The 26,789-nt window shown below is 48.1% G+C and overlaps 1 protein-coding gene across 10 annotated transcripts in view; it reads left to right on the forward strand.

Moving 5' to 3' along the window:
- The window catches only part of FGFR2 (fibroblast growth factor receptor 2), a 196,526-nt gene that overhangs the window by 77,931 nt on the left and 91,806 nt on the right, over nucleotides 1-26,789 (forward strand). For 7 of the 10 annotated variants that reach the window (XM_064144242.1, XM_064144243.1, XM_064144249.1 and 4 more), the window contains one exon: nucleotides 3,514-3,770. In XM_064144242.1, the coding sequence (XP_064000312.1) occupies nucleotides 3,596-3,770 (175 nt within the window). In that variant the 5' untranslated portion in view covers nucleotides 3,514-3,595. Of the gene's footprint in view, nucleotides 1-1,823; nucleotides 1,839-3,513; nucleotides 3,771-26,789 lie in introns of those variants that run through there. The other 3 variants (XM_064144244.1, XM_064144250.1, XM_064144245.1) reach the window with 2 other exon arrangements.

Genomic DNA, 26,789 nt, shown 5'->3' on the forward strand with positions numbered 1-26,789 from the left:
AGTAGTGGAGCTGCAAGCTGGTTCCCATTAGTCCTCTAGAATTAATGTTTAATAGCTGTGATGCTCAGATTTGCTTGGAGTTGAACTGTGATGAAGAGTCCTCTTAGATTCATAGGTGTATGTGTGTATGCATATATATATATAGGCGCATAAGTATTTGAGTTACACCAAGCTGTTAGCGTTAAAGCTTCGTCTACCTGGCATTTTGTGATGAAGCCACTGGGCTTTCAGGGCGCTCGAGGTTTTGCCTTGTGGAGGGAAGGTCCAGATTTCGTTCAGATTTCTGCTGTTTCCCTGCCTAATAGCGAAAGATGCCGAGGAGTTCTATACAGTGAGCTGCGTATTGATTCGGTTAACATGCTCTACAAATTGTGCTCTTTCCCTGGGGAGTGATAAACATCTTATAAACAACAATGGGAGCAGATTAAAAAGAACACTGAGCATTGGATTTAATTAATGCCACTGCTGAACAAGTACTACTTGTTTGCGTGTGCTAAGTGTGTTTAAACCGAAGTGCAGCCCGGAGGAATTTGGTTGCGGCTCCCCAAACCAGTCAGCTTTCCCATGCCTGTCAGTTTGGCAAAGAAATTTGGGCAGGTATGCGACGAGGTGAAAATTGACTTGATGAGCGAGTGGCAAGGAGAGCCATCCATCATTGGGGGCTGACAGCTCCTCCCCGAAGTGTAGGCTGAGAAGAGAGACAGAGTTCCCTTTTCAAGGGGAAAAATAAACACTACGTGTGGCTTTCACTGAGTCTGAGACTCCAGGAGGGATTATGGTATTGTAGTCAGGAAGCCAGAATTGTGGAGGCCAAAAAGCATGCTGGGGCTGTGTTCCAAACATTGAGATAGAAGGGACATAATTATCCAGCCCAGGAGGTCTTTCCAGGGACTCGTCCCCCGGCAACTGTGGCGATTAAACCGTGGAAAGGAGTTGGGTTTGGTTAAGCTTTATTGGACTCTGCCTCGTCTGGGAAAAGGCAACTTGTCAAACCCTGCTCGCTGTCGTGGCGGTAGAAAGTGCTTTGGCTTCGCGGATGGGCCCATAGCTCTGACTTTTGTGCTTTGCTACGCCTCTGCAAGCCACGGGTTTGTGTTTTGTGGTGCCCTGTAGACGAGGAGTCCTTTCTACTGGCAGATGTTCAGGTGCAGAAGCTGGCAGGAGTCTTCAGGTGGGAGAAGACCTCAGGGGTAGCCTTGTGCTGCATGTCAGGGTAGGAACTACAAGCGTCCTTTCAATGGCATTTAACGTAGCCTAAAAATCTGAACCAGCTGAAATACAAGTGGAATTAATGCTGTTAAATGAGTCTGGGATATATGGCAGTGCTCTGGAATGTTTTCTTTTTGCAAATTTATGATTAAGTTTTGCGTTTATGTGTGTAGCCTGTAATCAGGCTTTACAGGATGATTTATGGAAATTAAATCAGCATTACATCTAGTCTCTTAATGAGGGTTTCTAGCAGCTGTACAGCTGGATAAACTGAGCTACAAAGCTGTGGCTCTCAGACAGCGAGTCGGGAGGTTGACCTGGGTGGTTAAGTATCCAGGAGGGCTTGATCTGGTCCCTGACCAAAAGCAAACTGACTGGGGAGACAGAGCTCTCTTCACTTCCCCACCTGCTCTGTGCGTATTTAGAGAGGTGCTCTCTGAGCTCTTTGCAAATGTTTATGCAGTGGTCTGGTGGTGTTTTCACTGCAGGTTTAATAGCAGTTGCTAGCTTGTGGTCTGGGATGCTTGCAGTGTGCTTCAGTCTCTAGAGGAAGGGCAGAGCTTTGCGCTGGTATCAGCCGAAGTGAAAAAGCTTGCCCCGAAGTGTCAAGGGTTCACCTGACAGACCAGGTATTGATAATTTTTCCCCAAGCACTTTTACATCATCTAGAATCTGTTTCTACTGCCTTTGGAAGTCACTGTATACAGTGCCCACAAGAAAAGGTGTCTCAACCCAGATGATCTTGGAGGTCTCTTTCAACCTGGTTTGTTCTACGAACGCAGTTCTGTCCTCAGCACTGTAACCTTGGTTTGTACCTAGCAAGCAGCAAAAGCCTAATACAATCTGAGACCTTCCTAATGCTTGGAAGGTCCGTATTAGAATCATAGACTCAGCCAGGTTGGAAGAGACTTCCAGGATCATCCAGTCCAACCTGTCCCCCAGCCCTATCCATGGAGTCAGCTAGACCATGGCACTCCAGTCTTTTCTTGAACACCTTCAGTTACGGCGACTCCACCACCTCCCTGTTTCTGTATACTGCCATATCCAGGGAGTTCACTTTGGGAAGTTTGCCTTTATGGCTACTTTCCCTCTTTTGGTTTTTTTTTGGCCTTTGAGTTATTTGTTTCTTCTTAAAGGATGAGGACAGGAGGGATTTTTTTTTTCCACGTTAGTTTCGCCCTTCCTGGAGAAGTACTCTTTGTAAGTTTCAGTTGGGTTTCATCACATCTAAGATGAATCATTGACAAGATGAGAAAGATTGCTACAGTTACTCGTTTGATCCGTTTCCTGAGTTTTGCCATCTTTTATGTTTTGAAGTGGAAAATCAAGTCTAATTTTCCGGTTGAGCTGTTAAATCACCCTTTGAGGATGCTCTTCTGACCCTCACCTGGCTTCTTAGTGTGGTGGCAGCAGGGTCCTCCAAAGGGAGTGCCAATTACTTTGGTCTTGCTTTTTCCTTCAGCCCATGCCTGGATTACCAGTTAACTCCATACAAATGACTGTGGATAAAGTAGATTTGTCCCACTCCCCCCCTTCTTAAAACTCTATACCAATAAGCATTGCTGAGAGAGGGGAGAAATGTGCATGCATGCAGTTCAGCATATATGAATGCAAAAGGATGCTGGGGAGGTCTCTGGTGAAGCTGGAATCGTTATGATGCAGATTTTAACTGCCTGTAATGCAGTGTAGCTAACCAGTACCCCTGTGAAGACTGTACAGCACTCCCAGTCAGAAGGTAGTGCATCCATAGGGTGGCTGCAAGCCTTGAAATGAAGTTTTAGAGATTACCCAAGTCTAAAGACTAATGTATTTTTTAAAACTGTGTTTTCTCGTGGAAAATTACTGAATTCTTACAAATTCATCTGGCTGCAGAACTTGCCTAGGTGAAGGAATGAAAAACAAGGCACACTTACATAAACCTTCAAACAATAACAAGAATATAATTTGTGTAATTGTGGTAATTTTGCAGCATTGCAGGTTATGTGCCTGCACATGTGTGTGCCTCTCTTTATTTTTCCAGACCTGTGTATTTTTCTGTCAGTGAAAGAGCTCTCTAAATATGTGCTGAGAAGTGATTTTTGGGAAAACAAGGAGGACTTGGTTACGCCTCAGGTGATGATGGAAACTGCTAACAGAAAATGAAAAGTCACTCACTTTTCACATATTCTTCAGGCTGGAAAACTATTTTTTCCTATCCTCCCCTCCCTCTCACCTCAGCTGTGTTCAGGGCTTCCTGCAGATTTTTTGGTCTGTGTTTTTTAAGGTGTTTTCTCTGACAGTGTTAAATCTCTTTCCTCTCCACAGCAGCAGCCCTCGTTCCAAGGGAGGAGGTATTACCCTGGCCGAAGACACTGCTTTCTCTCCATGCTTCTCTAGAGGTGTTCAGATGGGATTAAAGTCCACATGGAGCTATGGAAATGGACCAGGAATTTACTCTAAAAAGATGGTCAGCTGGGATTTGGGTTGCCTTATCTGCCTGGTGGTGGTCACCATGGCTGGACTTTGCCTGGCTCGACCTTCGTTTAATTTAGTCGTTGAAGACACCACGCTGGAACCTGAAGGTAAATCGCTCTAGAATCCTTAATTCCACACAAAGTAAGTTGAATTTGAATGCACGAAATAGAAGTCAACGTCTTTGTCTGCTTTGGTAAATCTAAGGCAAGTACCAGATTAGCCCTCAAGAGTTCTGTTTCTCCGACTTCCCTCGCTCCCACATGGGCTGTGTTAATGCAAGCCCACGCTTCTTTAAGCCTAGGCAAGCAAGTGGTGTCAGTGATTGCGCTTGGGACTGTGATGGTGTTGTAGAATCCAAGTGTGAGGCTGAAAGTTTTCAGGATTGGGTCTTGGAGGAAACCTGTTTCACTTGTGTGTGCGATCCGTGTTGCTGCCTGAAGCGACGGGACGGCTGTGCAGCTGCATGTCTGCCTGCGTGTCCTAACCTGAGAGGTGCAGGGAAAAATCTCAATCATTTTCAGTCCTGTGGCCTGAGTGTTTCATTTTGCCAGGCACTCTGCAGAAACGGTACTGCAGCTTCATTGGTGTTTGTGCTCGGGATGAAATTCCTTTTCCCTGTCCCCAGCCCGAGGACGGTTGGTACAGTGCCTGGATACCAGGTTCTGGCGGTGTGTAAATGTTGAGATGCAAACAGCAGGGACTGCAGGTAGTTGTCACTGTGAAAGAAAGGCTCATCAGACCTTCATGCTGGAAGAGCTGCTTTGATTAGAATCCCCTGTTTTGAACTGCACCTCTTGGTACCTTCCCCTAGGTATATCCCTTTGCAAAGTGATTTCCTTCTGGGAAGAGCTAAGGAGAGGCTGCCTGTTTGTATTGTCATGAGCTGCTTGTGGTGGAGAATGATTTTACTGTCGTATGTAGGACCTGTCCTGCTCTCAGAGCACCTGGTAGGGAAGCAAGATTCACTTTGTCCAGTTTTTCTCTGTCTTTTGGAGGAGTGATTACATTTCCAGTCTCTCAGCTGTCAAACCAATGGAGCACTTCTGATCCTGTGAGCTTGCTGGAGAGAATTTGGTCTTTGTGCCTTCCACATATTGCTGCCATCCATAGGCACAGCTTTGTTTTTGTTTAGTGCAGTTTCGTGCACAATTTATTGCTTCTGTCCTCTGCCTCTAAAAATAGACATTTTTAAAACATGACACATTTTTAGAGCATGCCCCAAGTACATTTTTATTGATGGCAGAGGATGAACTCTGTGGAGATGATGAGCCCTCCTCCCTAGCAAGGATTCACAGAATCAGCTGGGTTGGAAAGGACCTTTAGGATCATCGAGTCCAACCTAACACCTTCTAATTAACTAAACTATTCTTCCTCAGAAGAACTAACAGAGTTTGGCAATATTGTCATCTGTCAGCCACAGAGATTGCTGGGAGGAGAGATTTTTTTTTGGGGGGAGGAGGTTTGTTTCTTCATTTGGAAGGTTAACTAGAGAATTAAAAACAAAGCAAAAGCCACCAAAACTGAAACTCTGACTCTTCATCACTGCTAACTGTGTGATTTGCTATTTGCACATCTGGTGCCTTTTTGGGCTTTTCAGGGGAGTGACAAGATGATGAAGAATAATTTGGGTTTCAGATGAGCTCTGTATAATGAGGTCACTCAGTTTTAGGGGTAGCTCAGAATGTGATTGAATCATAGAATGGTTTAGGTTGGAAGGGACCTCAAAGCTCATCCAGTTCCAACCCCCTGCCATAGGCAGGGACACCTCCTGCTAGAACAGGTCTGCCTGAGGGAGTCTGGTCTGGTTCTGCATTTTGGCTACAACAACCCCAAACAGTGCTACAGGCTGGGGACAGAGTGGCTGGAGAGCAGCCAGGCAGAAAGGGATCTGGGTGTATTGGTAGATAGTAGCTGAACATGAGGCAGCAGTGTGCCTCGGTGGGCAGGAGAGTCAGTGGCATCCTGGCCTGGATCAGGAGCAGTGTGGCCAGTAGGACAAGGGAGGTTATTCTTTCCCTGGACTCAACACTGGTCAGGCCACAACTTGAGTCCTGTGTCCAGTTCTGGGCTCCTCAGTTCAAGAGAGATGTTGAGGTGCTGGAAGGTGTCCAGAGAAGGGCGACAAAGCTGGTGAGGGGCCTGGAGCACAGCCCTGTGAGGAGAGGCTGAGGGAGCTGGGGGTGTGCAGTCTGCAGAAGAAGAGGCTCAGGGCAGAGCTCATTGCTGTCTGCAGCTATCTGAAGGGAGGCTGTAGCCAGGTGGGATTGGTCTCTTGTGCCAGGCAAGCAGCAACAGAACAAGGGGATGCATCCTCACGTTGTACTGGGGGAGGTCTAAATTGAATATTAGGAGGAAGCTGTTGGCAGAGAGAGTGATTGGCATTGGAATGGGCTGCCCAGGGAGGTGGTGGAGTCACTGTCCCTGGAGGTGTTCAAGAAAAGCCTGGATGAGGCACTTGGTGCCATGGTCTGGTTGATTGGCTAGGGCTGGCTGCTAGGTTGGACTGGCTGAGCTTGGAGGTCTCTTCCAACCTGGTTAATTCTATGATTCTATAGGGAGAAGAGTAAGATATTTGTGATTCTGTGATTCTAGGAATGTTACCTGATCATTTTTTAAGCTTTACCAGGGGAAGAATAGCTTTTTTTTTTTTTTTTAACTGTGCCTTTTAAAATAATAAAGTGTGGCTTCCAAGGGGTAGAATCTGGGTTTTATCAAAGAGTAAATTGTTAAAAAGGATTTAAAACTTCTTCCCTGGGCAGGAATAGGACTGACATGAAACAGTTTTTTGACGTGAGAACCTGAATCATTACCAGAAACCAGGAGGAAAGTAAAAAAAAGGCAAACCACTTCTAAGTTAATGGTATAATAAGAGCTTTTATGCTGCAGAATACAGGGAATTGTGTGGGATTTATATCTGAGATTTGGGAAATAAAACCTCCTTTATGTACTTCATTAAACTCTTTTAAAAAAAAGAGAAAATCAAGCTTTTACACAATCACCTTCTCTGGGTTCCATCACTGCCACCCACAAGCTCTCCAAGCTGAAAACAAAACAAAAAACCCTTACAAGAAATCTTTTCAAAGACAAAGCAGACTTTTTTTGTTTTGTTTAATTTAGTAAATGCCAAAGATTTTGGCCACAGCTAATCTGGGTGGGGGTCAGGTGCTCTAATAATGTGGATTTTCATCAGGGGGTGCTGACTGTGCAGTCAATACAGCTGTGACATTTCATACCAGCTGAGAAGGTTCCATGGGGCCATGACCTTTGGTGACACAGCCTGATCTGTTCCTTGTTCTACTCTCATGGACATACCCTAAAGTTTGTCTTGTTTGGTTTTTGTTAGGTGCTTTTATTGCTGCTGTTTATTCTCTTAGTGACTCAGGATATTCACAACGCTGTATGCAGTGCCAACAGGGAATTCTGACTGTGGCTTCTTGTTCCTTTGGTTGTAGGAGAGGATGTACTCTATGTGCTATCTGGAGCACCTCTGCTATGAGGGCAACAGGCTGTGACTGTGGCTTCTTGTTCCTTTGGTTGTAATAGAGGATGTACTCTATGTGCTATCTGGAGCACCTCTGCTATGAGGGCAACAGGCTGTGTCTGTGGCTTCTTGTTCCTTTGGTTGTAAGAGAGGATGTACTCTATGTGCTATCTGGAGCACCTCTGCTGTGGGGGCAGACTCAAAGAGTTGGGGCTGTTGAGACTGGAGAAGAGGAGGCTCCCAGGTGACCTTCTTGTGGCCTTTCAGGATCTGAAGTGGCCTATAAAAAAGCTGGGGAGGGACTTTTGAGGCTCTCAGGGAGTGCCAGGACTAGGGGGAATGGAGTGAAGCTGGAAATGAGTAGGTTCAGACTGGAGGTGAGGAGGAAGTTGTTCAGCATGAGAATGGTGAGAGTCTGTCATGGGTTGTCCAGGGAGGTGGTTGAGTCCCCATCCCTGTAGGTGTTTCAGACCAGGCTGGATGAGGCTGTGGCCAGCTTGATCTAGGGTAGGGTGTCCCTGTGCGTGGCAGAGGCTGGAACTAGATGGTCCTTGTGGTCCCTTCCAACCCTGACTGATTCTATGATTCTACTCTGGTTTCTTAGCTAAACCTAACTGTAGGCACGTCTGGAACTGTTTTGCTTCAGAGTCTCTGGTTAGTGATGTATTTCAGTACCAGCAGGATTTATCTAACAGGGCAATCAACTGCACGGATAAGCACAAGATGCCAACAAGCTACTTTTGGTTTCCTGCAGGCAGTTGGAGCTTCTCTTGGGTGCTTTTTATGAAACACAGCTCTCATTGAACTCCAAATCTCCTCCATTAGGTATTGAATCATAGAATCATTGGAATGGGCTGTCCAGGGAGGTGGTGGAGTCACCATCCTTGGAGGTGTTCAAGAAAAGACTGGATGAGGCAGTTGGTGCCATGGTCTAGTTGATTGGATAGGGATGGGTGCTAGGTTGGCCTGGATGATCTTGGAAGTCTCTTCCAGCATGGTTGATTCTATGTGCAGGTTTTTGCACTGAAGACGGTATCTTGAGCCCCTGTCTCACCAGGGGAGACCTTATTGCTATCTACAACTACCTGAAGGGAGATTGTCACCAGGTGGGGTTGATCTCTTGTGCCAGGCACCCAGTGACAGAACAAGAGGACACAGCCTCAAGCTGTGCCAGGGCAAGTTCAGGCTGGATGTTAGAAAGAAGTTATCCCCAGCAAGAGTGATTTGCATTGGAGTGGGCTGCCTGTGGAGAGGTGGAGTCCCCATCCCTGGAGGTGTTTACAGGGAGGCTGGATGGGGCACTTAGTGCCATGGGTTAGTTAATTAGAAGGTGTTAGGTGATAGGTTGGACTCGATGATCAAAGAGGTCTCTTCCAACCTGGATGTTTCTGTGATTCTGTGGTAGCATGGGTGCTCAACTGTGGTTGTTACCCTAGAGCAGTGATGGTAAAATCAGAGGCTGCTGGGCAGCATAAGCAGACACAGGGCCCATAGGAGTCAGTCTGGGGACTGTCAGCTGTTGAGTGATGTCCCGCATCGAGTGTTTACATCTATGCATTTTTGTCCTGGGCACTATAAAGACTTTCTGCTTTTAAATATTTAGAAACAAGTCTAGCCCAGTGTGTACAAAGGAGCCATTCTCTTGCTGTGTACCCGGGCCTTTGATGATAGCCAACATTTCAAAAGGGCTCTGACCGCACACATAGGCTGAAGGATTACTTTGTGAGCTGAATAATTAGTTTAGACATATATTTGATAAATAGCAAGCTCTCCCTTGACCTTCCCTTGCCCAGGCTGTGTGTTATCCTTCTGCTGGGTAGCTAATTCAGGCTCTTCCCCATGCGCCATGCCTTGACGCTGTCCTTGGAGCACCCACTCGGAGCCCCTGCCTGCTGGGCTAACGAAGGATTGCAGCTCTTTTAATTTAGGTCAGATTCCAAAGGGCTAATTTGGAGCTTTCCACGAGGGACAGACTCATTTGGTGTCCTATGGGGAAAAAAAAAAGTCACCATTGTTCCAAATGTCTGTTTTGGGAGGTTCCTAGAAGCAGAGAGTAAAGAAGAGACACCTTTAATGGGTGGTGGATGCTTATGGTGGGATCTGAAGGGAGTTGTCCCTTGGGTTTTAGTTAGGGCACAGCTGTTCTCTGGCACTGAATGACAAATGAACAGAACAGTAGAATCAGCTGGGTTGGAAGAGACCTCCAGGATCATCCAGTCCAATCTATCACCCAGCCCTGTCCAATCAACCAGACCATGGCACTAAGTGCCTCAGCCAGGCTTTGCTTCAACACCTCCAGGGACGGTGACTCCACCACCTCCCTGGGCAGCCCATTCCAATGCCAATCATTCTCTCTGGGAAGAACTTCTCCTAACATCCAGCCTAGACCTCCCCTAGCACAACCTGAGACTGTGTCCCCTTGTTCTGTTACTGCTTGCCTGGCAGAAGAGACCAACCCCATCCAGCTACAACCCAACCCCATCCAGCTACAACCTCCCTGCAGTGCAGTCCCCAGAGCATTGCCTTCCCTTGGGTAAAACTGTTGCATAACATGAGCAACGGACATCAATTTATGTGAAAATGAAGGCAGTGCTTAATGCCACCTGTGGTCAGCGCAGTTCACTTGGAATGTGTCCAGAGAAGGGCCATGAGGATGAGCAGAGGGCTGAAGCTGCTCTGCTATGAGGAGAGACTGAGGGAGTTGGGTCTGTTCAGTCTGGACAGGAGAAGGCTCCCAAATGACCTTATTGTGGCCTTTCAGTATCTTAAGGGGGCTCTAGGAAAGCCTGGGAGGGACATTTTAGGCTGCCAGGGAGTGATAGGGTTGGGGGGAATGGAACAAAGCTGGAAGTGAGTAGATTCAGCCTGGATGTTAGGGAGAAGTTGCTCATCATGAGAGTGGTGAGAGCCTGGAAGGGGTTGCCCAGGGAGGTGGTGGAAGCCTCATCCCTGGAGGTGTTTAAGGCCAGACTGACTGAGGCTGTGGGCAGCCTGTGGTGGAGAGTCCTGAAGGGCATACAATGGGCTGGAGCATGTCCTGTCTGATGTACCTGCCGGTCTGCGTGGCAGCCAGAGGCGAGAGAACAGCGCAGAGAAACCCAGGCAGCCCAGTCCGGTTTGATCCGGTCGCCTGAGAGGGGTTTCCTGAGGCGCACGCCCCTGCGGCGCGCAAGGCGAACGCGCCCCCGTTTCTGGGAGACGACACCCGTGGGTTCTGCCATTTTTGGGTCTGTTTGGGTGATTGCCAGAGGTGCTCGGGTGATTGCGTGGCCAGTGAGACCGTTAGCCTCGCACATTACCCTGTCGATGGGGGCGCACAGGTGCGTGCTCGGCCGCTCCTCGCTCACCTGCCGCTCGCCCGCCCCTCGCCTCCGCCATCGCCTCGGCTGCCTCAGCCTGCAGCTGACTCCGCTTCGCAGCCCACGTGGAATTCGCCACGGGACTTGTGCTGAGTATTTTCCTGCCTGTCTTTTGGGCCACAGACGCTGTTCCTGAGGACTAGTGAGTATTCTGAATTCTTCGTTCGAGTTGCTAAAGGGATTTAATTAATCCCACGGGCGGTGCATTAAGCTGCCAGGTTCTCTACCAAAGACGTTTCTGAAACCTTTCAAAATTCCGTTGCATGTAGACATTCTGTAACATAGTTCTGCTAACTGCATCTAAGAGCTTGTGTGGAGAGCTGTAAATAAGTTTGGGGGAAATATTTTGTGTATATATGAATAAATTATTTAGGAACTTTTGAATCGGCCTAACTGCATTTCACCTCAAGCTCAGGTTTCACCTAGCCCCTTCATAACGCAGCCTGCTGTAGTGTGAGGTGTCCCTACCCATGGCAGGGGTGTTGGAAGTGAGAGAGCCAATGGCATCCTGGCCTGCATCAGGAGCAGTGTGGCCAGCAGGACAAGGGAGGTTATTCTCCCCCTGTGCTCAGCACTGCTCAGGCCACACCTTGAGTGCTGTGTCCAGTTCTGGGCTCCTCAATTCAAGAGAGATGTTGAGGTGCTGGAAGGTGTCCAGAGAAGGGCAACAAAGCTGGTGAGGGGCCTGGAGCACAAATCCTGTGAGGAGAGGCTGAGGGAGCTGGGGGTGTGCAGCCTGCAGAAGAGGAGGCTCAGGGCAGACCTCGTTGCTGTCTACAACTACCTGAAGGGACATTCTAGCCAGGTGGGGTTGGTCTCTTCTGCCAGGCAACCAGCAATAGAACAAGGGGACACAGTCTCAAGTTGTGCCGGGGAAAGTACAGGCTGGATGTTAGGAGGGAGTTCCTGCCAGAGAGAGTGATTGGCATTGGAATGGGCTGCCCAGGGAGGTGGTGGAGGCACCATCCCTGGAGGTGTTGAAGCAAAGCCTGGATGAGGCACTTGGTGCCATGGTCTAGTTGACTGGATAGGGCTGGCTGCTAGATTGGCCTGGATGATCTTGGAGGTCTCTTCCAACCTGGTTGATTCTATGAACTGGATGGTCCTTGTGGTCCCTTCCAACTCTGACTGATTGTGTGATTCTATGATGCCTGGTGCCACCTGCCTGGCTCAGAATGGTGAGGTGCTTCTCAGGGTGCAGCCTGTGGAGGAGGGGTGCTGGTGGCGTGTCCCCTGTCCCCACGGAGGCGGCTGCAGCAGTAGCAGCAGCATGCTCCTTGTCCCAGAGTGCTTTCTTGGGGCCTCTCCGTGCTGGTGCCACCCTGCTGCCAGGGCTGATGGAACCTCACACAGCGGACATATTCCCCAGGCAGACAGAAAAACAGCTACCAGGTCTCTGCTTCCAATTTGGTAGGAGGAGTAAAGCTAAAACTTCACCCAAGGCTCACTTGTTACACTATTTATTGTTGTGTAACCAGGAGAGTGGCTTTGTTAACTTCGAGTTCTGATTAATAATTCAAGCCGATTAGTTCAATTGGAGGGCTTTGTTTGCTTTCTAAGGAAGGGCAATTATCACAGGGGCCATTATGAAGGAATGTGACATCGCAGTGGCTCTGGGTGAGGGCTGGATGCCCTCTCAGGCATCTGGTTCAGTAAGTTATTTGGCCCAGCACAGGAATTGCTAGCTGGGGAATTGTACCAGCAGCCAGATTAAATTAGCCTTCATGTGTCCATTCTGCCTTCAAAATCCCCAGCCCTTTAGCAGGGGCATGGTCTTGGGCTGCAAACTAATTGGGCATGGGTAGGGTTGTTGTTTGCAGCCGGTGCTGAAGAGAGGCTGGGAGTTGGTAATGCCTCAGCCAGGGGACCAGTTTTGAAGCGTGCACAAATAATTACATATTTTGGGCTCATCTGTCATAAAATTGCAGCTTTTTAAAGGGGGAAATATTTATCTTCTAGAGTTTTGCTTCTGAGGGAGCTGGGGTAGTTAGTGTGAGGAAGAAGAGGCTGAGGGGAGACCTCATTGCTGTCTACAGCTATCTGAAGGGACATTGTGGAGAGGCTGCTGGTCTCTTCTTACAAGTAGATGGAGACAGAACAAGGGGGAATGGTCTCAGGCTGAGGCTGGGGAGGTTTGGATTGGACATTAGGAAAAAGTTTTTCCTGGAGAGAGTGTTCAGAGACTGGAATGAGCTGCCCAGGGAGGTGGTGGAGTCACCCACCCTGAATGTGTTTAAGGGTGGTTTGGATGTGGTGCTTGGAGATGTGGTTTAAAGTGACTCTTGAAGAGTAGGGTTCTAGGTTGAACTTGGTGATGCTGAGGGGCTTTGCCAACCTCGATCATTCTGTGATTCCTTTAATGATCCTTTTTTTCCTTCCTTTGGAGCCAGATTCTCAAAGGTGCTGACTGGAGTTATGCATTGGGTGGTTTTAAAAACGACTCCTGCAGATTAAACCCCCAAGCCAGCCACCCACTGCAGTGGAATTTGTAGATTTCTAACTACAAAATAGCTCTCCCTTGGCAGAGAACTTGCAAGAAATTTCAGGCTGTGGTAACTTCTTTTCTTTTATTATTTTGAAAGCAGAATTTACCCTGAAGTTGCTGCCAGCTGCAGTTACGCAAGGTTGTGCACCCAGGAGATGATGAACTGTGGTGGTGTTTTAACAATAGCAACCACAGCATAACTCTTAATGAGCATTCTCCTATCTCCAGCTTCACTGGAAATGATCACTTGGCTTTAAACAAATACATTTGAAGGGTCAGCATTTTCTTGGAGTGGGCATTTAGTTTGGAAAGGGGATGAGTATGCAAGGAAAATACTTTGCTGCCCCTTTTTTCTATCATTAATGGAGGAAAATTCTTTACTAGGAGGGTCAGATTTTGAAGCGCTAAAGGTTTTGTGAGTCCTCGAGGCTGAAGGTGTGCAGTGAAAGCAGGCTTTCCTTCAAGCAGAGCTCTTTAGCAATCTAAACCTCTGTTTTTAAAGGAACTATCACCCACTTCAGGCAAGTTACATCTTGCCTGCTTGTTAATAGTGCACCTGGTTTAACTAAAAGAGAAAATTAACTCCAGGGTAAGTTAAGTGCAAAATTCCTGTTGAAAAGGCATCAGGAACCTGTAACATACCTGAAACAATGGAGTTGTGTACCAGTGTGACCAAGATTGTGGTTCCCCAGTGTAAGAGGGACAGGGATCTGCTGGAGAGAGTCTAAGGGAAGGCTATGAGGATAATTAGGGGACCAGACTTCTGGAGGTGTTGGGAGGTGGTGGCGTTGCTGTCCCTGGAGGTGGCCAAGGAAAGACTGGATGGGCCACTTAGTGCCATGGACTATATGATTGGCTAGGGCTGTGTGCTAGCTTGGACTGGATGACCTTAGAGGTTTCTTCCAACTTGGTTGATTCTGTCTTTAGGGGAATGGAGCACTGCCTGATGAGGAGAGTCTGAGGGACTTAGGGCTGTTTAGTCTGGAGAAGAGAAGACTGAGAGAGAATCTATTAAATGTTTATAAATATCTGAGGGCTGGGAGTCAGGAGGAGGGGGGACAGGCTCTGCTCACTTGCTCCCTAGGATAGGACAAGGAGCAATGAATGGAAGCTGCAGCACAGGAGGTTCCCTCTCAACACAAGGGAAAACTTCTTGACTGCAAGGGTCACAGAGCACTGGAGCAGGCTCTGAGAGACCCCAGAGAGGTTGTGGAGTCTCCTTCTCTGGAGCCTTTCAAGTCTTGCCTGGATGTGTTCCTGTGTGACCTGATCTAGATTGTATGGTCCTGCTCTGGCAGGGGGGTTAGACTTTGATCTCTTTCGGTCCCTTCCAGCCACTGACATCCTGTGATCCTTGGTCACAAGCTGGATAGAGTGAACTGCCAAGTGACAGCATCCTTTGCAGGCATGGGCAGGATGCACTGGTTTGTGTTTGCGGTGACTGTGGAAAACTGAATGTGGTTTGATGTGGAGCCTGCCAGGGTAAAGACATCCTTATAGCAATTTGGGAACCAATTTGAAATGCAGACCTTTGAATTTAAGTTCAGTTTGCAGTGTGCTTTGGAGGTGGGATTTGGCATGGCTTCCCCCCCCCCCGATGCCATCATAGAATCATTAAAGGTTGAAAGAGACCACAAGGATCATCCAGTTCCAAGCCCCCTGCCATAGGCAGGGGCACCTCACCTTAGATGAGGCTGGTCAGAACCCCATCCAGCCTGGCCTTAAACACCTCCAGGGATGAGGCTTCCACCACCTCCCTGGGCAACCCCTTCCAGGGTCTCACCACTCTCATGCTGAACAACTTCTTCCTAACCTCCAGTCTGAATCTACCCATTTCTGTCTTTCTTCCATTCCCCCTGTCCTATCACTACCTGACAGCCTGAAAAGTCTCTCCCTTTTGTAGTACCAGGAACTGAAGGAAATTCCAAACTGATTGAAAGAGAAGTTGGAGCAACTTTCAATGCAGGCATCTGTTTAAATGAAGACCAGATTTGCTGGGGTGCAGCAGCCAGCAGCTCTTGGTGTGATTCTGTGAGCTGGGAGCGCTGAACTGTGCTGGGAGTTGGGCACTTTGGATTCCAGTTGGATTGAGAGCCTCAGCAAAACCATACTGGCATTTGCTGCTGTGGGGGATTGTGCCCAGCAACCTGGACAGCTGCAAAATGGGAGTCTGTAAGAGAGATGGGTAGTTAAACATGAGGAGGAATTTTTCCACTGAGGGTGGCAGAACACTGGAACAGGCTGCCCAGGGAGGTTGTGGAGTCTCCCTCTCCGGAGATACTCCAAACCCACATGGCTGTGTTCCTGTATGATCTGGTCTAGGTGACCCTGCTCTGGCAGAGGGGTTGGACTGGATGAGGTTTGGAGGTCCCTTTCAGCCCCTGACATTTGACGATTTTATGGTTTATGTGGACCAGCTATGTTCATCTCCAAGTTACCACAGTATGTCAGGAGTTGGAAGTCAAGAAGTTCTCCCTTGTGTTGAGGTGGAACCTCCTGTGCTGCAGCTTCCATCCATTGCTCCTTGTCCTATCTCAGGAAGCAAGTGAGCAGAGCCTGTCCCCCCACTTCTGACCCCCAGCCCTCAGATATTTGCAAACGTTTATTAGATGCCCTCTCAGTCTTCTCTTCTGCAGACTAAACAGCCCCAGGTCCCTCAGCCTCTCCTCATCAGGCAGTGCTCCAGTCCCCTCATCATCCTCCTAGCCCTCTCTTGGTCCCTCTCCAGCAGATCCCTGTCCCTCTTAAACTGGGGAGCCAAAAACTGAACATAGTACTCAAGATGGAGTCTCACTAGGGCAGATCATTTCCTATCTCCTCATTATCAGTGGTGGTTTCATAGAATCATAGTATCAACCAGGGTGGTAGAGACCTCCAAGCTTGTCCAGTCCAACTTATCACCTAGCTCTCTATCCAGTCAACTAAACCATGGCACTAAGTGGCCCATCCAGTCTTTCCTTGACCACCTCTGGGAACAGGGACTCCACCACTCCCCTGGCAGTCCATTCCAATGGGCATTTGGTTTGATTTTTTTTTTTTCACAGTATCCCTTTTAGTTGAGCTTTAGTTGCCCTGGACTTACTTCTGGGTGTCAGTGGAGTCAGCACCTGGTATAGAGAGATGTCTCATGGGCTTTGCTTTCTGCTGGTTCAGGTCCCTGTGCTGCCTGTCACCCCACAAATGGTATTACCCATATGAGAGAGGGGTAGAAAAGCAAACTAAGCACTGGCTGAGCTGTGCTGGCAGCTTCCCTCCCTTGCTGTGCCCTCATTGTCTGGATTGGGTTTTTAAAAGGGCTGGAAGTGAAAAACCTTTGGTGAACCTCAGCGAAGCTGAGGAGTTGTGAGATCTGACCTACTTTTCGTTCCCTTCCTCACATGCCGTTGCAAGTTGTGTGTAATTAGTGCTTCTCCTCCCCCGCAAAAGGACTGGCTCGTCAGTTTGGGACATCAGCCTGTGGCCAGGAGCTCTGATGGTAGCAGAGCCACAAGAACTGAGAGGAAGGGGATAATTCCTCTGTACCGAGGTGAAAGGCCTGGAACACAAACCCTATGAGGAGAGGCTGAGGGAACTGGGGGTGTGCAGCCTGCAGAAGAGGAGGCTCAGGGCAGAGCTTATTGCTGTCTACAACTACCTGAAGGGAGGTTGTAGCCAGGTGGGGTTGGTCTCGTCTGCCAGGCAAGCAGCAACAGAACAAGGGGACACAGTCTCAAGTTGTGGCAGGGGAGGTCTAGGCTGGATGTTAGGAGGAAGTTGTTGGCAGAGTGAGTGATTGGCATTGGAATGGGCTGCCCAGGAAGGTGGTGGAGGCACCGTCCCTGGAGGTGTTCAGGAAAAGCCTGGACGAGGCACTTAGTGCCATGGTCTAGCTGACTGGATAGGGCTGTGTGCTAGATTAGCCTGGATGATCTTGGAGGTCTCTTCCAACCTGGTTGTTTCTATGATTCTAAGAGCTTGGCTTTTGTGAGGGTTGGCTGGGAAGGGCAGAGTGCTGGGCAACTGGAAGGGAAAGGGAGAGGGAGGAGGGTGGGAAGCTGGCTGGGGAGGAGAAAATGGTATTTCAGCTGTATCTTATGCTTTAATACTTGTTTTGCTTCCTAGGTTTTCGTGAGTTTCTGTTTCAGAAGGAGTTTTGTGATGTGGTAGTTACCACCCCAGGCTTTCTCCCTGTGTGTTTCTGAGTGAGGTCTGGGGTTGGGTGCTGTAGCTGAGCATGCCTTGGCAGCCTGCACTGACCAGGGCGTGGTGAAGCTGTGGTTGGATGGAGCAGAACTTGCTCAGAGCACTGGGCCTTAACTTAGTTTTTTAAAGTGTGATGGTTTGCCCCCAGGCCCCCCCCACCCCCCCTACTTAAGAAAATCACCCGGACTAAACTCAGCCGATCTGGATATTGGAGAACGAAGCTATATTTACAGCTTAGCACATTACACAAGCAGATGTTTCTGATGAGGACAGACTGCAAGAGGCTGTTCAGTCTGGAGAAGAGGAGGCTCCCAAGTGACCTTATTGTGGCCTTTCAGGATCTGAAGGGGGCCTACAAAAAAGCTGGGGAGGGACTTTTGAGGCTCTCAGGGAGTGCCAGGACTAGGGGGAATGGAGCAAAGCTGGAGGTAGGTAGGTTCTGAGTGGATGTGAAGAAGAAGTTGTTCAGCATGAGAGCAGTGAGAGGCTGGAATGGGTTGCCCAAGGAGGTGGTTGAGGCCCCATGGCTGGAAGTGTTTAAGGCCAGGCTGGATGAGGCTGTGGGCAGCCTGCTCTAGTGTCAGATGTCCCCGCTTATGGCAGGGGGGTTGGAACTGGCTGATCCTTGTGGTCATTTCCAACCCTGACTGATTTTATGATTCTATATTTACAGTATCTACAGCTTTATACAGAAATGTACAAGTTAAAAAAGCAATACAGAAACATAGCAGCACTCCCAGAAAGCAGAATCCCCAGGAGGGGCTCCCAACCACTCTTCCACCTTCTTCCCACCCCTCTACTGTACCGCAGACTTTGTCTTATGTTCAAGGTGAGTTTGGAGGGTTGGCCAGGGGGTTTAGGAAGCAGAAAGATTAGTTAGGCAGCAAGTTAGGTTAGAGAGAGTTCATGCAGCCCCAGAGCTCAAGAGCAACTCCCTTATCTGTGCTTATGTTCTTGTTCTTATACATCTCAGCAAGCCTATGAGTGAAGTAGACATCAGTATTGTTTCCTTTTCACAGCCTATAGTCTTAATTCTTTTTGTCAAAATATCCCAGCTAGGCTCAAGCTAGCACATAAAGGAATTAAAATGTTGTGGTATGGAAAAATCTGGGTAAGATTCACGAGGTTCTTTCTTTAGGGTGGCCTGTATGGGTGTGCAGGTGAGCTGCTGGGCAGTCTGCTCTCCCTGAGACCTGCTTTGCAGGTTCATAAAGCGTCGGCGTGTTGCAATGTTTAATTTGTTTCAAGGAAAGCAGCAGGATTTGTAATTCTGGAATGCCAACCAGGAGTTCTTCAAAATCATTTAAAAAAAACCCAACAAAGCCAACCCTCAGTGTCATTTCTGAGCAGGTCTTGGTTTTATTAAGCAGAGTTCAGTCATGTAAAACCAGTCCCGGTGAGCTGTTTGGGTGTGGAAGTAGCCAGACGGATCTGATTTGGTTTGCTCTCCAGGGGAGCGAAGGTATGGCAGAGTGCAGGATTAACCTGGAGGCTCTGTGTAAAATCTGTAGCATACCACTGCTCGGTAAAGTCTTTCTCCAGACAGTTCAGAAGCTTTGGATCCTTCTTCCATTAGCGTGGCAAAGTGCCCAGGAGCCACAGTGCTGCTGTAAGGAGTGACAGAGGCGTCGCCAGTTAAAAATAACCTTTCTCATGTAAATGTTTGTGGGCCACCTGCAAGTGCAGGTAGCTAGGCCAGCTCCTAACTTCAGGGCTGGTTCTGCTGCTGGTAAGTGAGCTGGGATGTCTTTGGCTTAAAAGGAGGCCTGGTATGCCTTGAAGCCTTGGAGAGCATCCGAGGGTTTTTACGCGTTGCGGGTAGGACTTTCCGAAGTGCTGTGAGGATGTTTTGGGGAATCTTCTTTCCAGTGACGTTCTTCAAATCCCACTTTAGGAAGGTGAATTTCAGGAGGAATGGGCAAGATGAGACTTCCAGGCGAGCTGCTAAAATTAAGAGGGTTTGTACAGTCAAGTCGAAGTGGGACGGCGTACAAAAGCAACAACTGCTGACTTGCTTAGGGGGACTCTGAAGAGATGTTCTCGGCGTCCAGAACTAACACTTGAACGTGGAGTTGTGCAATTCTTAACCTCACAGTTGTCCTGTATTTCTTTTGCTTGCGGAGTGGGAGCAGTCCTGAGCGTGGCCTTTGGCAAAGCTGGAAGGAAAAGGTTGTGTTCTTGTGTTTGGGTTTGTGCTGCTGCTCTGTTGGGTTTTTAATATCGCTCTTGAAATGCAAATAATGAGCTGGAAAAGAAAAAAAAAAAAAGGCTGGAGATTGGAATAGATGCAAGAAAATAGCCAAACCCAAGGAAAAAAACCCTTGCAGCTGAATGTATGTGCTCACAGCTTTCCCCACAGCTGTGTATCTTACGTGGAGCCTTTCCCAAGCAGGCTTTAGTGCTAAGCTGGACAATGGGAGCTGGTTAAATTGCTGTGCCGCTTGGTTATGTGCCTCATACAGTCAGGGAGATTTGCTGTTCTGCTTTTAATGAAAGCAGAAACAATGACAAAGTGATCCTAGCCTTGGATTCTCTCTTTTTTTGAGAGATAGGAAAGGTTAATTTTCTTTTTCCAGCTTTTCATGTGAGGTTCTGGCAACTGGTGATACATTTCCCCTTTGTATTGTATAATAGATTACATGAGAAGACTTTGCTGTAATGAGTTTTAAAGAGTAGTTAATTATTTTTGAGATTGTGTTACATGTGTCTTAAGCTTATATTGTACTCCCTAATACACTTTCCACAGAGACTTTCATTCTGTTACTTTAGGCAGCTGATGGAGCTTGTGACTTCAACAGAAACGGGCAAGATTTGTTGCCCGGAATCAGAGGTTCACCTTCTGAAGAGGTCCTGTGTGGCCTCTTCGTACTGATTGAATTCTAAGAGAGCACAAGAACCTCAGGGATTTTGGTGTGGCTGCTGGAGGTTGGCAGTGCTTTCTGCCTCCCTGATGACCACGTCTTTGTGCAGCAGACACGCTGGTGCTTTGCTGGTTCTCCTTCTGCTCCATCTCTGGGGAGAACTCCTACGATCCCTGTTGTATAACAAAGTCTTCACGCTGTAAGGAGCAGACTGTGGACAAACAGGAAGAAATTGCAGGGCCGTTCCCAGCAGCAGGAGGTGGCCTTGCTGGTCTCTCAGCTGTTTACTTTGAACTTGGCATGCTCGAAGTCTTCCTTGGCTTGGCTTCCACAGGCATAGAGCACACAGCCAAGCCCACGGGCATGTGATACCTGGCACTTGTGACGTGCGTGGTGTGGCCGTGCAGCCCTAACTCAACAACCGCAACCCCAAAGGCAGGTAGGAGCAAGCAGACTGCAAGCTGTAGGAACGTTTAAGCAGAAAGGCTAAACAGGTACAGTTTAGTTTTGTTTCTGAGGAGGAGTCCTTTCCCTGTAGCCACAAGATGAGACACATCAACCCAACTGCTTTGCAGCCAACAATGCCATGCTGAAATAGTTCATGCGCCTCACCCCGTGTCAGCCAACACGTAGCAGGGTGCTTCATAAAGTACCCTGCTGCTCCCTTCTGCTGAATGTGAGGAGGCTCTTGCCTGTAGCCAGAGCTGACTGATGCTTGAGGAGAGTTACTTCAAGGAGTTGCAGTTCCACAGTTGCTTGTCTGCCGAAGAGCGTTGCAGGAGGCAGATAGATGTAATCTTGTGGGATAACTTCGAGGTGCATATGCAGAGCTTCTTTTCTTGGCCAGAAGGTCCTGCAAGTGGTGAAACCGTTTTGCTGCTCAATAGAATTATTTATGTTTCTGAGTCTTCAAAGCTTAGGAAAACAACTTAGTGCACTGTAATATTTTCCCTTATCCGTGATGACATTGGCAAATATTTCAACTGGAAGGAGATTCTCTCTCTTTTTTTTTTTAATGGTCTCAGTGTATAGTCAGCTCAATAGGAGCTGACATGATGCTGGAGATGTGTGATGTGGCACATCAGTGTGGCTGGACGCTCTGTGCCTGCATGTGTTGTGTGCCATCACGTACTTTTGTTTTGCAGATGTTCACTTCCAGGGCAAAAGGATTCTTCCTGGATTGTGTTGGGATTTTTTTGGTTGGTTAATTGAGGGTTTTTTTGTTGGTTTGTTGGGTTTTGTTGCTTCTGATTTAATTTCTCCTTCTCATCAGGTGACTAGGTCCTTATGGAGTAAGGATAATTGTTAAAGAAGATGCCAGGAAAAAAAAAGCAATCTCCATTTATTATGGAGTGTATGGAGCTTGATGTTTTGTTGCTTTCAAATAAAGCATCCTGGGAGCTTATTCTAAAGGGATAAATTAAGACTTAGAATCTGTTCCTTAAGATTGTAACTGGTATGGATATCTCTTTGATGCTTTGTGTTTGATGAAGGTTTTCTACAAGGTTAGATCTATTCTATATTAGAGAGGATGCAATGGATTCCTGCTCTTCAGAGGGTTGATGAGTGCCAGTGGGTTTTGTTTTACTTGTTTAGTGTGTGAGGACTTCTCCAAATTGCTGGAGTCCCCTCTATAATTTTATCAGTACAGAGAGGCTCCCACATTGTGTTTTGGTGGAGGCTGAGCTGGCAGCTAGCTGGTGGAAATGCAGTGTGGATCGAGCCGCAGGAACCCACTGACTCTGGAGAGGCTGCTGGGTGAATTGCAAATGCCATTTTGTCCCCTTTGTGCAGGAGATGTGCTTAGCCTTTGTGACTTGGGTTTGCTGCCAGCTCATGGGAGATAGTCATAGAATCAACCAGGTTGGTAGAGACCTCCAAGCTCATCCAGTCCAACCTATGACTCAGCCCTGTCCAGTTAACTAGACCATGGCACTAAGTGCCTCATCCAGACTTTTCTTGAACACCTCCAGGGTTGGTGATTCCACCACCTCCTTGGGCAGCCCATTCCAATGGCAGATCACTCTCTCTGTGAAGAACTTCCTCCTAGTCACTGTGGGCAGGAGTGACTTTTTGCATATTTACACCAGCAGCTGTCTGCTGTAAGCTGAGTCTATCATCCATCACCACGGGACTGCCCTTAATACTAGCCTGCCAACTTAAGATAATGGGATTCCCTCTCAGCTTGTACCCGGGAGGTGGGAGGGAAGATTACAAACCTGACTGGTGATGCTTGGGCTTCCTGGCCCTGGAGGGAGGGTAAAGGCCTGGGTTTAACTTGCAAAATCCTGGAGCTCCTGGCTGTTCTGCTTCAGGCATAGCTTGGCGTCCCTGTTCCACATTGCTTGTCCAATGTAGTCTTCCTGGTGCTTCCTCAATGTCAGGAAGAACAGGAGAAGGGGTAGGAGAAAGCAGGAGGAATGATGGCAGTTGGCAGCATGGTGTTCCCTGTGGGGACATTCAGTTTTGCAGTGAGCCTGTTGGATTCTTGACAGGTCAGGTCTGTTGACCCTTCTGGGCACACTGTGGTGAGGGTTTAGTTATTTACTAAAGCCTTTTGAAGAGAAAGTGGCTTGATGGGATCTGGGGCTTTTGTGTTATGGAGAGTTGTGTGAGAATCTTTGCTGGGGTTAGCTATTAGCAGATTGTTTAATTATTTGGCTCTGTAACTAAGTAACTAAATGCCTTGAGCCTTAAGATAAGCAGCTCTTTGTTCTCATTTTAATAAATGGGGGCAAATAATAATAATTTAAAACCTCAGGAAGAATAAATCTCTTCACTACCAACTCTTGCATGGAAGCATGGTTTGGAATACAATCCTGCACCACATAATAATCTGAAATTAGCACATTCAGAATGTCCCCCAGCCCTCTATTGTAAGTCCTGTTCTTAAGGCAAACAAGATTTGATGGCTGGATTGCATGAACCATGCTGCGAGACTCTCTGGGCAGGCAAAGAGAAAAGTTCAGGTCTGTTTGTTTAGCAGCAGCTTGAATTTTCCAGGGTGGTATTGTTCAACAGCTCCACCTTTTAAAGGTTAAATAGGTTGTGTGCAGCACTGTTACAAATGAGGATGTAGCAGAGATCAGACAATAGCAGCAGTAGAAGCAGCAACTTGTGCCCCAGTGTTGCAGAACAGCGGCAGCAGTTGCGCATGTGTCTTGGGTGGTTGGTTCTGTAAGGGATGCCAGGCAGGTGGTGCTCATGTCAGCTAAGGCAGCTTTGCAGCAGGGACTAAGGTCACAGAGCACCTCTACTATGAGGAAAGAATCATACAATCTACCAGGTTCATCCAGGCCAACCTAGCACCCAGCGCTAGCCAATCAATTAGACCATGGCACCAAGTGCCTCATCCAGGCTCTTCTTCAACACCTCCAGGCACAGCAACTCCACCACCTCCCTGGGCAGCCCATTCCAATGCCAATCACTCTCTCTGCCAACAGCTTCCTCCTAACATCCAGCCTAGACCTCCTCTGGCACAACTTGAGACTGTGTCCTCTTGTTCTATCGCTGGTTGCCTGGCAGAAGAGCCCAACTCCACCTGGCTACAACCTCCCTTCAGGTAGTTGTAGACAGCAATGAGGTCTGCCCTGAGCCTCCTCTTCTGCAGGCTGCACACCCCCAGCTCCCTCAGCCTCTCCTCACAGGGTTTATGTTCAGGCCCCTCACCAGCTTTATTGCCTTTCTCTGGACACCTTCCAGCACCTCAACATCTCTCTAGAATTGAGGAGCCCAGAACTGGACACAGCACTCAAGGTGTGGCCTGACCAGTGCTGAGCACAGGGGCAGAATAACCTCCCTTGTCCTACTGTCCACACTGTTCCTGAATGCAGGCCAGGATGCCATTGGCTCTCTTGGCCACCTGGGCACATTGCTGGCTCATGTTCAGCTACTCTCTACCAGTACCCCCAGAGTCCCTTTCTGCCTGACTGTTCTCCAGCCACTCTGTCCCCAGCCTGTAGCGCTGCTTGGGGCTGTTGTGGCCAAAGTGCAGAACCCTGCATACAGCAGGTTTTGCTAAGGGAAAATTGAGTATGTTGCTGCTGAGAATACTAGAGGATGGCTGAAAGTCAAGGCGGAGCAAACCTGGGAGCCTTCTTTCTCTGGCACGCACCAAAGATGTGGCAGCAGGGAAAGAATCCTGATGTTAGCCTCAGGGGGAAGAGTGGATTTGATGGTACAGTGTGCATTTGAGCTCAGAATCTGTCCGTAAAACCCCTGAGTGGTGTCCTGGATGGAGAGTTAACTTTGCAGCACAGGTTGTTTATGTGCTGCTGGGGAATTTGGTGTTTTTTATAACCCTTGAAGCTGGTTGGTTTTTTGCTGTGAAGCTGTTGGGCAGGCTCATGGCTTGGAATCCCACCTGTTCTCTGTTTGCTTTTGGGCACCATTTCAAACCCACACTGGGGGAAGAAAAAAAAAAAGAGTTTATAGGCAAACATTATAAAAAGTGACAGTCTTAAGTGCTGCTGCGTTCAGGTTTGGCAACACAAAGGCTTACCTGAAGTAACTCAACTGTTTCCAAACATGACTTCATTATTTCATGACAACTCTTTGTGCTGTGTCGTCCTTAATGCTCTAGAGAGCAAAAACGGAGCAGGATAATATTTACCAAATCCTAATACTTCTTTGGAAGTTGTTTGTCTTCAGTGTGCTGGTAATTCTCCTTGGAAAAAAGATTTATTTTGAGGGGATAATTTTGGAATAAATTGCTGTCTTGAGTTTAGATTTGTGTTGGAAGACACTACTATGTGTGGGGATAGAAAGTTCTTCACAGAGAGAGTGCCCAGGGAGGTGGTGGAGTCATCATCCCTGGAGGTGTTCAAGCAAAGCCTGGATGAGGCACTTAGTGCCATGGTCTAGTTGATTGGCTAGGGCTGGGTGCTAGGTTGGCCTGGATGATCCTGGAGGTCTCTTCCAACCTGGTTGATTCAATGAAAAAAGAGATGAAGTTGCGGGTGGGAGGCAGAAACATTCTTTTCCTGCTAATTGTGAGGGAGGACCCTGCAGCCTGCGTGAGCCTCCTGCTGCAAGGTTTCTGGAGCTCCTCAGCAGAAATCTCTTAATGCACTTCATGGAGGGTTATACAAGTGCAGCCTGAGGGAGCTGGGGCTGTTCAGCCTGGAGCAGAGGAGACTTCAGGGAGACCTTATTGTGATTGTCCTGCATCTGATGAGAGCCTACAAGAAAAGTGAAGAAGGGACTAATTTCCCAAGGCCTGCAGCATTAGGAGAAGGGGCAGTAGTTTTAAGATCAGAGCAGGGTAGATTTAGATTGGGCACTAGGAAGGAACTCTTTATTATGAGGGTAGTGGAGAACTGGAACAGGTTGCTGAGGGACGTGGTGGAGGTCCTGTTCCTGGAGACCTTCAAGATCAGGCTTGATGGATCTCTGAGCAACCTGATTTACAGGCTCACAGCATGTCAGGGGTCGGAAGGGACCCAAGGAGATCCTTAAGTCCAACTCCTCTGCCAGAGCAGAACCATGAAATGTAGCTCAGATCACACAGGAACACATCCAGACAGGCCTTGAAAGGCTCCAGAGAAGGAGACTCCCCAACCTATCTGGGGAGCCTTCCCATCAAGAAGTTCCCGCTTGTGTTGAGGTGGAACCTCCTGTGCTGCAGGAGGGGATGTCCCTGTTTACTGCAAAGGGGTTGAATTAGACCTCTAGAGCTCCTTTCCAACCCAGTGCATTCTCTGATCTTCATCCATGGTGGGTTTAAAAAACTTTAAACAAAGACATTTCTAAACTGCAGTGCATTGTTGGCACAGTAAAGGAAATTTCTTTTTCCAGGTACAGCATTACAAAGAAGTCTTAAAAACTTCAAAGTAAATTAGCTTGCTGGCTTTTTCCCCCCCTTCTTCTTACTTTGCAGTGGAATCTGAATTGAAAAAAGTCTCAAGCAGACTCAAATATACTCATTACTGTTATGAAAAATGTGGAGAGGAGCCTGTGCTCCTTCTGAAAACGAGAGTTCTAGTGGTGTAGTGCTCGGTGAAACCCTTGCATTGCAGGTCTGGGGATCTGTGACTCTCTCATAGGATCACATAACTGTCAGGACTAGAAGGGACCTCAAGGGTCATCCAGTTCCAACTCCCTGCCATGGGCAGGGACACCTCACACTAGATCAGACTGGGCACAGCCTCACCCAACCTGGCCTTAAACACCTCCAGGGATGAGGCTTCCTCCACCTTCCTGGACAATCTCTTCTCATCACCACCCTCATGCTGAAGAGCTTCTTTCTAACTTCCAGGCTGAATCTACCCATTTCCAGCTTTGTTCCATTCCCCCAATCCTATCACTCCTTGACAGCCTAAAAAAGTTCCCTCCCCAGCTTTCTTGCAGCCCCCTTAAGATACTGAAAGGCCACAAGGAGGTCATTTGGAAGCCTTCTCCTGTCCAGACTGAACAGACCCAACTCCCTCAGTCTCTCATAGCAGAGCAGCTTCAGCCCTCTGCTCATCCTCATGGCCCTTCTCTGGACACATTCCAAGTGAACTGCGCTGACCACAGGTGGCATTAAGCACTGCCTTCATTTTCACATAAATTGATGTCTGTTGCTCATGTTATGCAACAGTTTTACCCAAGGGAAGGCAATGCTCTGGGAGGTTGTAGCTGGATGGGGTTGGTCTCTTCTGCCAGGCAAGCAGTAACAGAACAAGGGGACACAGTCTCAGGTTGTGCTAGGGGAGGCCTAGGCTGGATGTTAGGAGGAAGTTGATACCAGAGAGAGTGATTGGCATTGGAATGGGCTG

This window comes from Pogoniulus pusillus, chromosome 6, assembly GCF_015220805.1.
Source record: "Pogoniulus pusillus isolate bPogPus1 chromosome 6, bPogPus1.pri, whole genome shotgun sequence".
NCBI lineage: Eukaryota > Metazoa > Chordata > Aves > Piciformes > Lybiidae > Pogoniulus > Pogoniulus pusillus.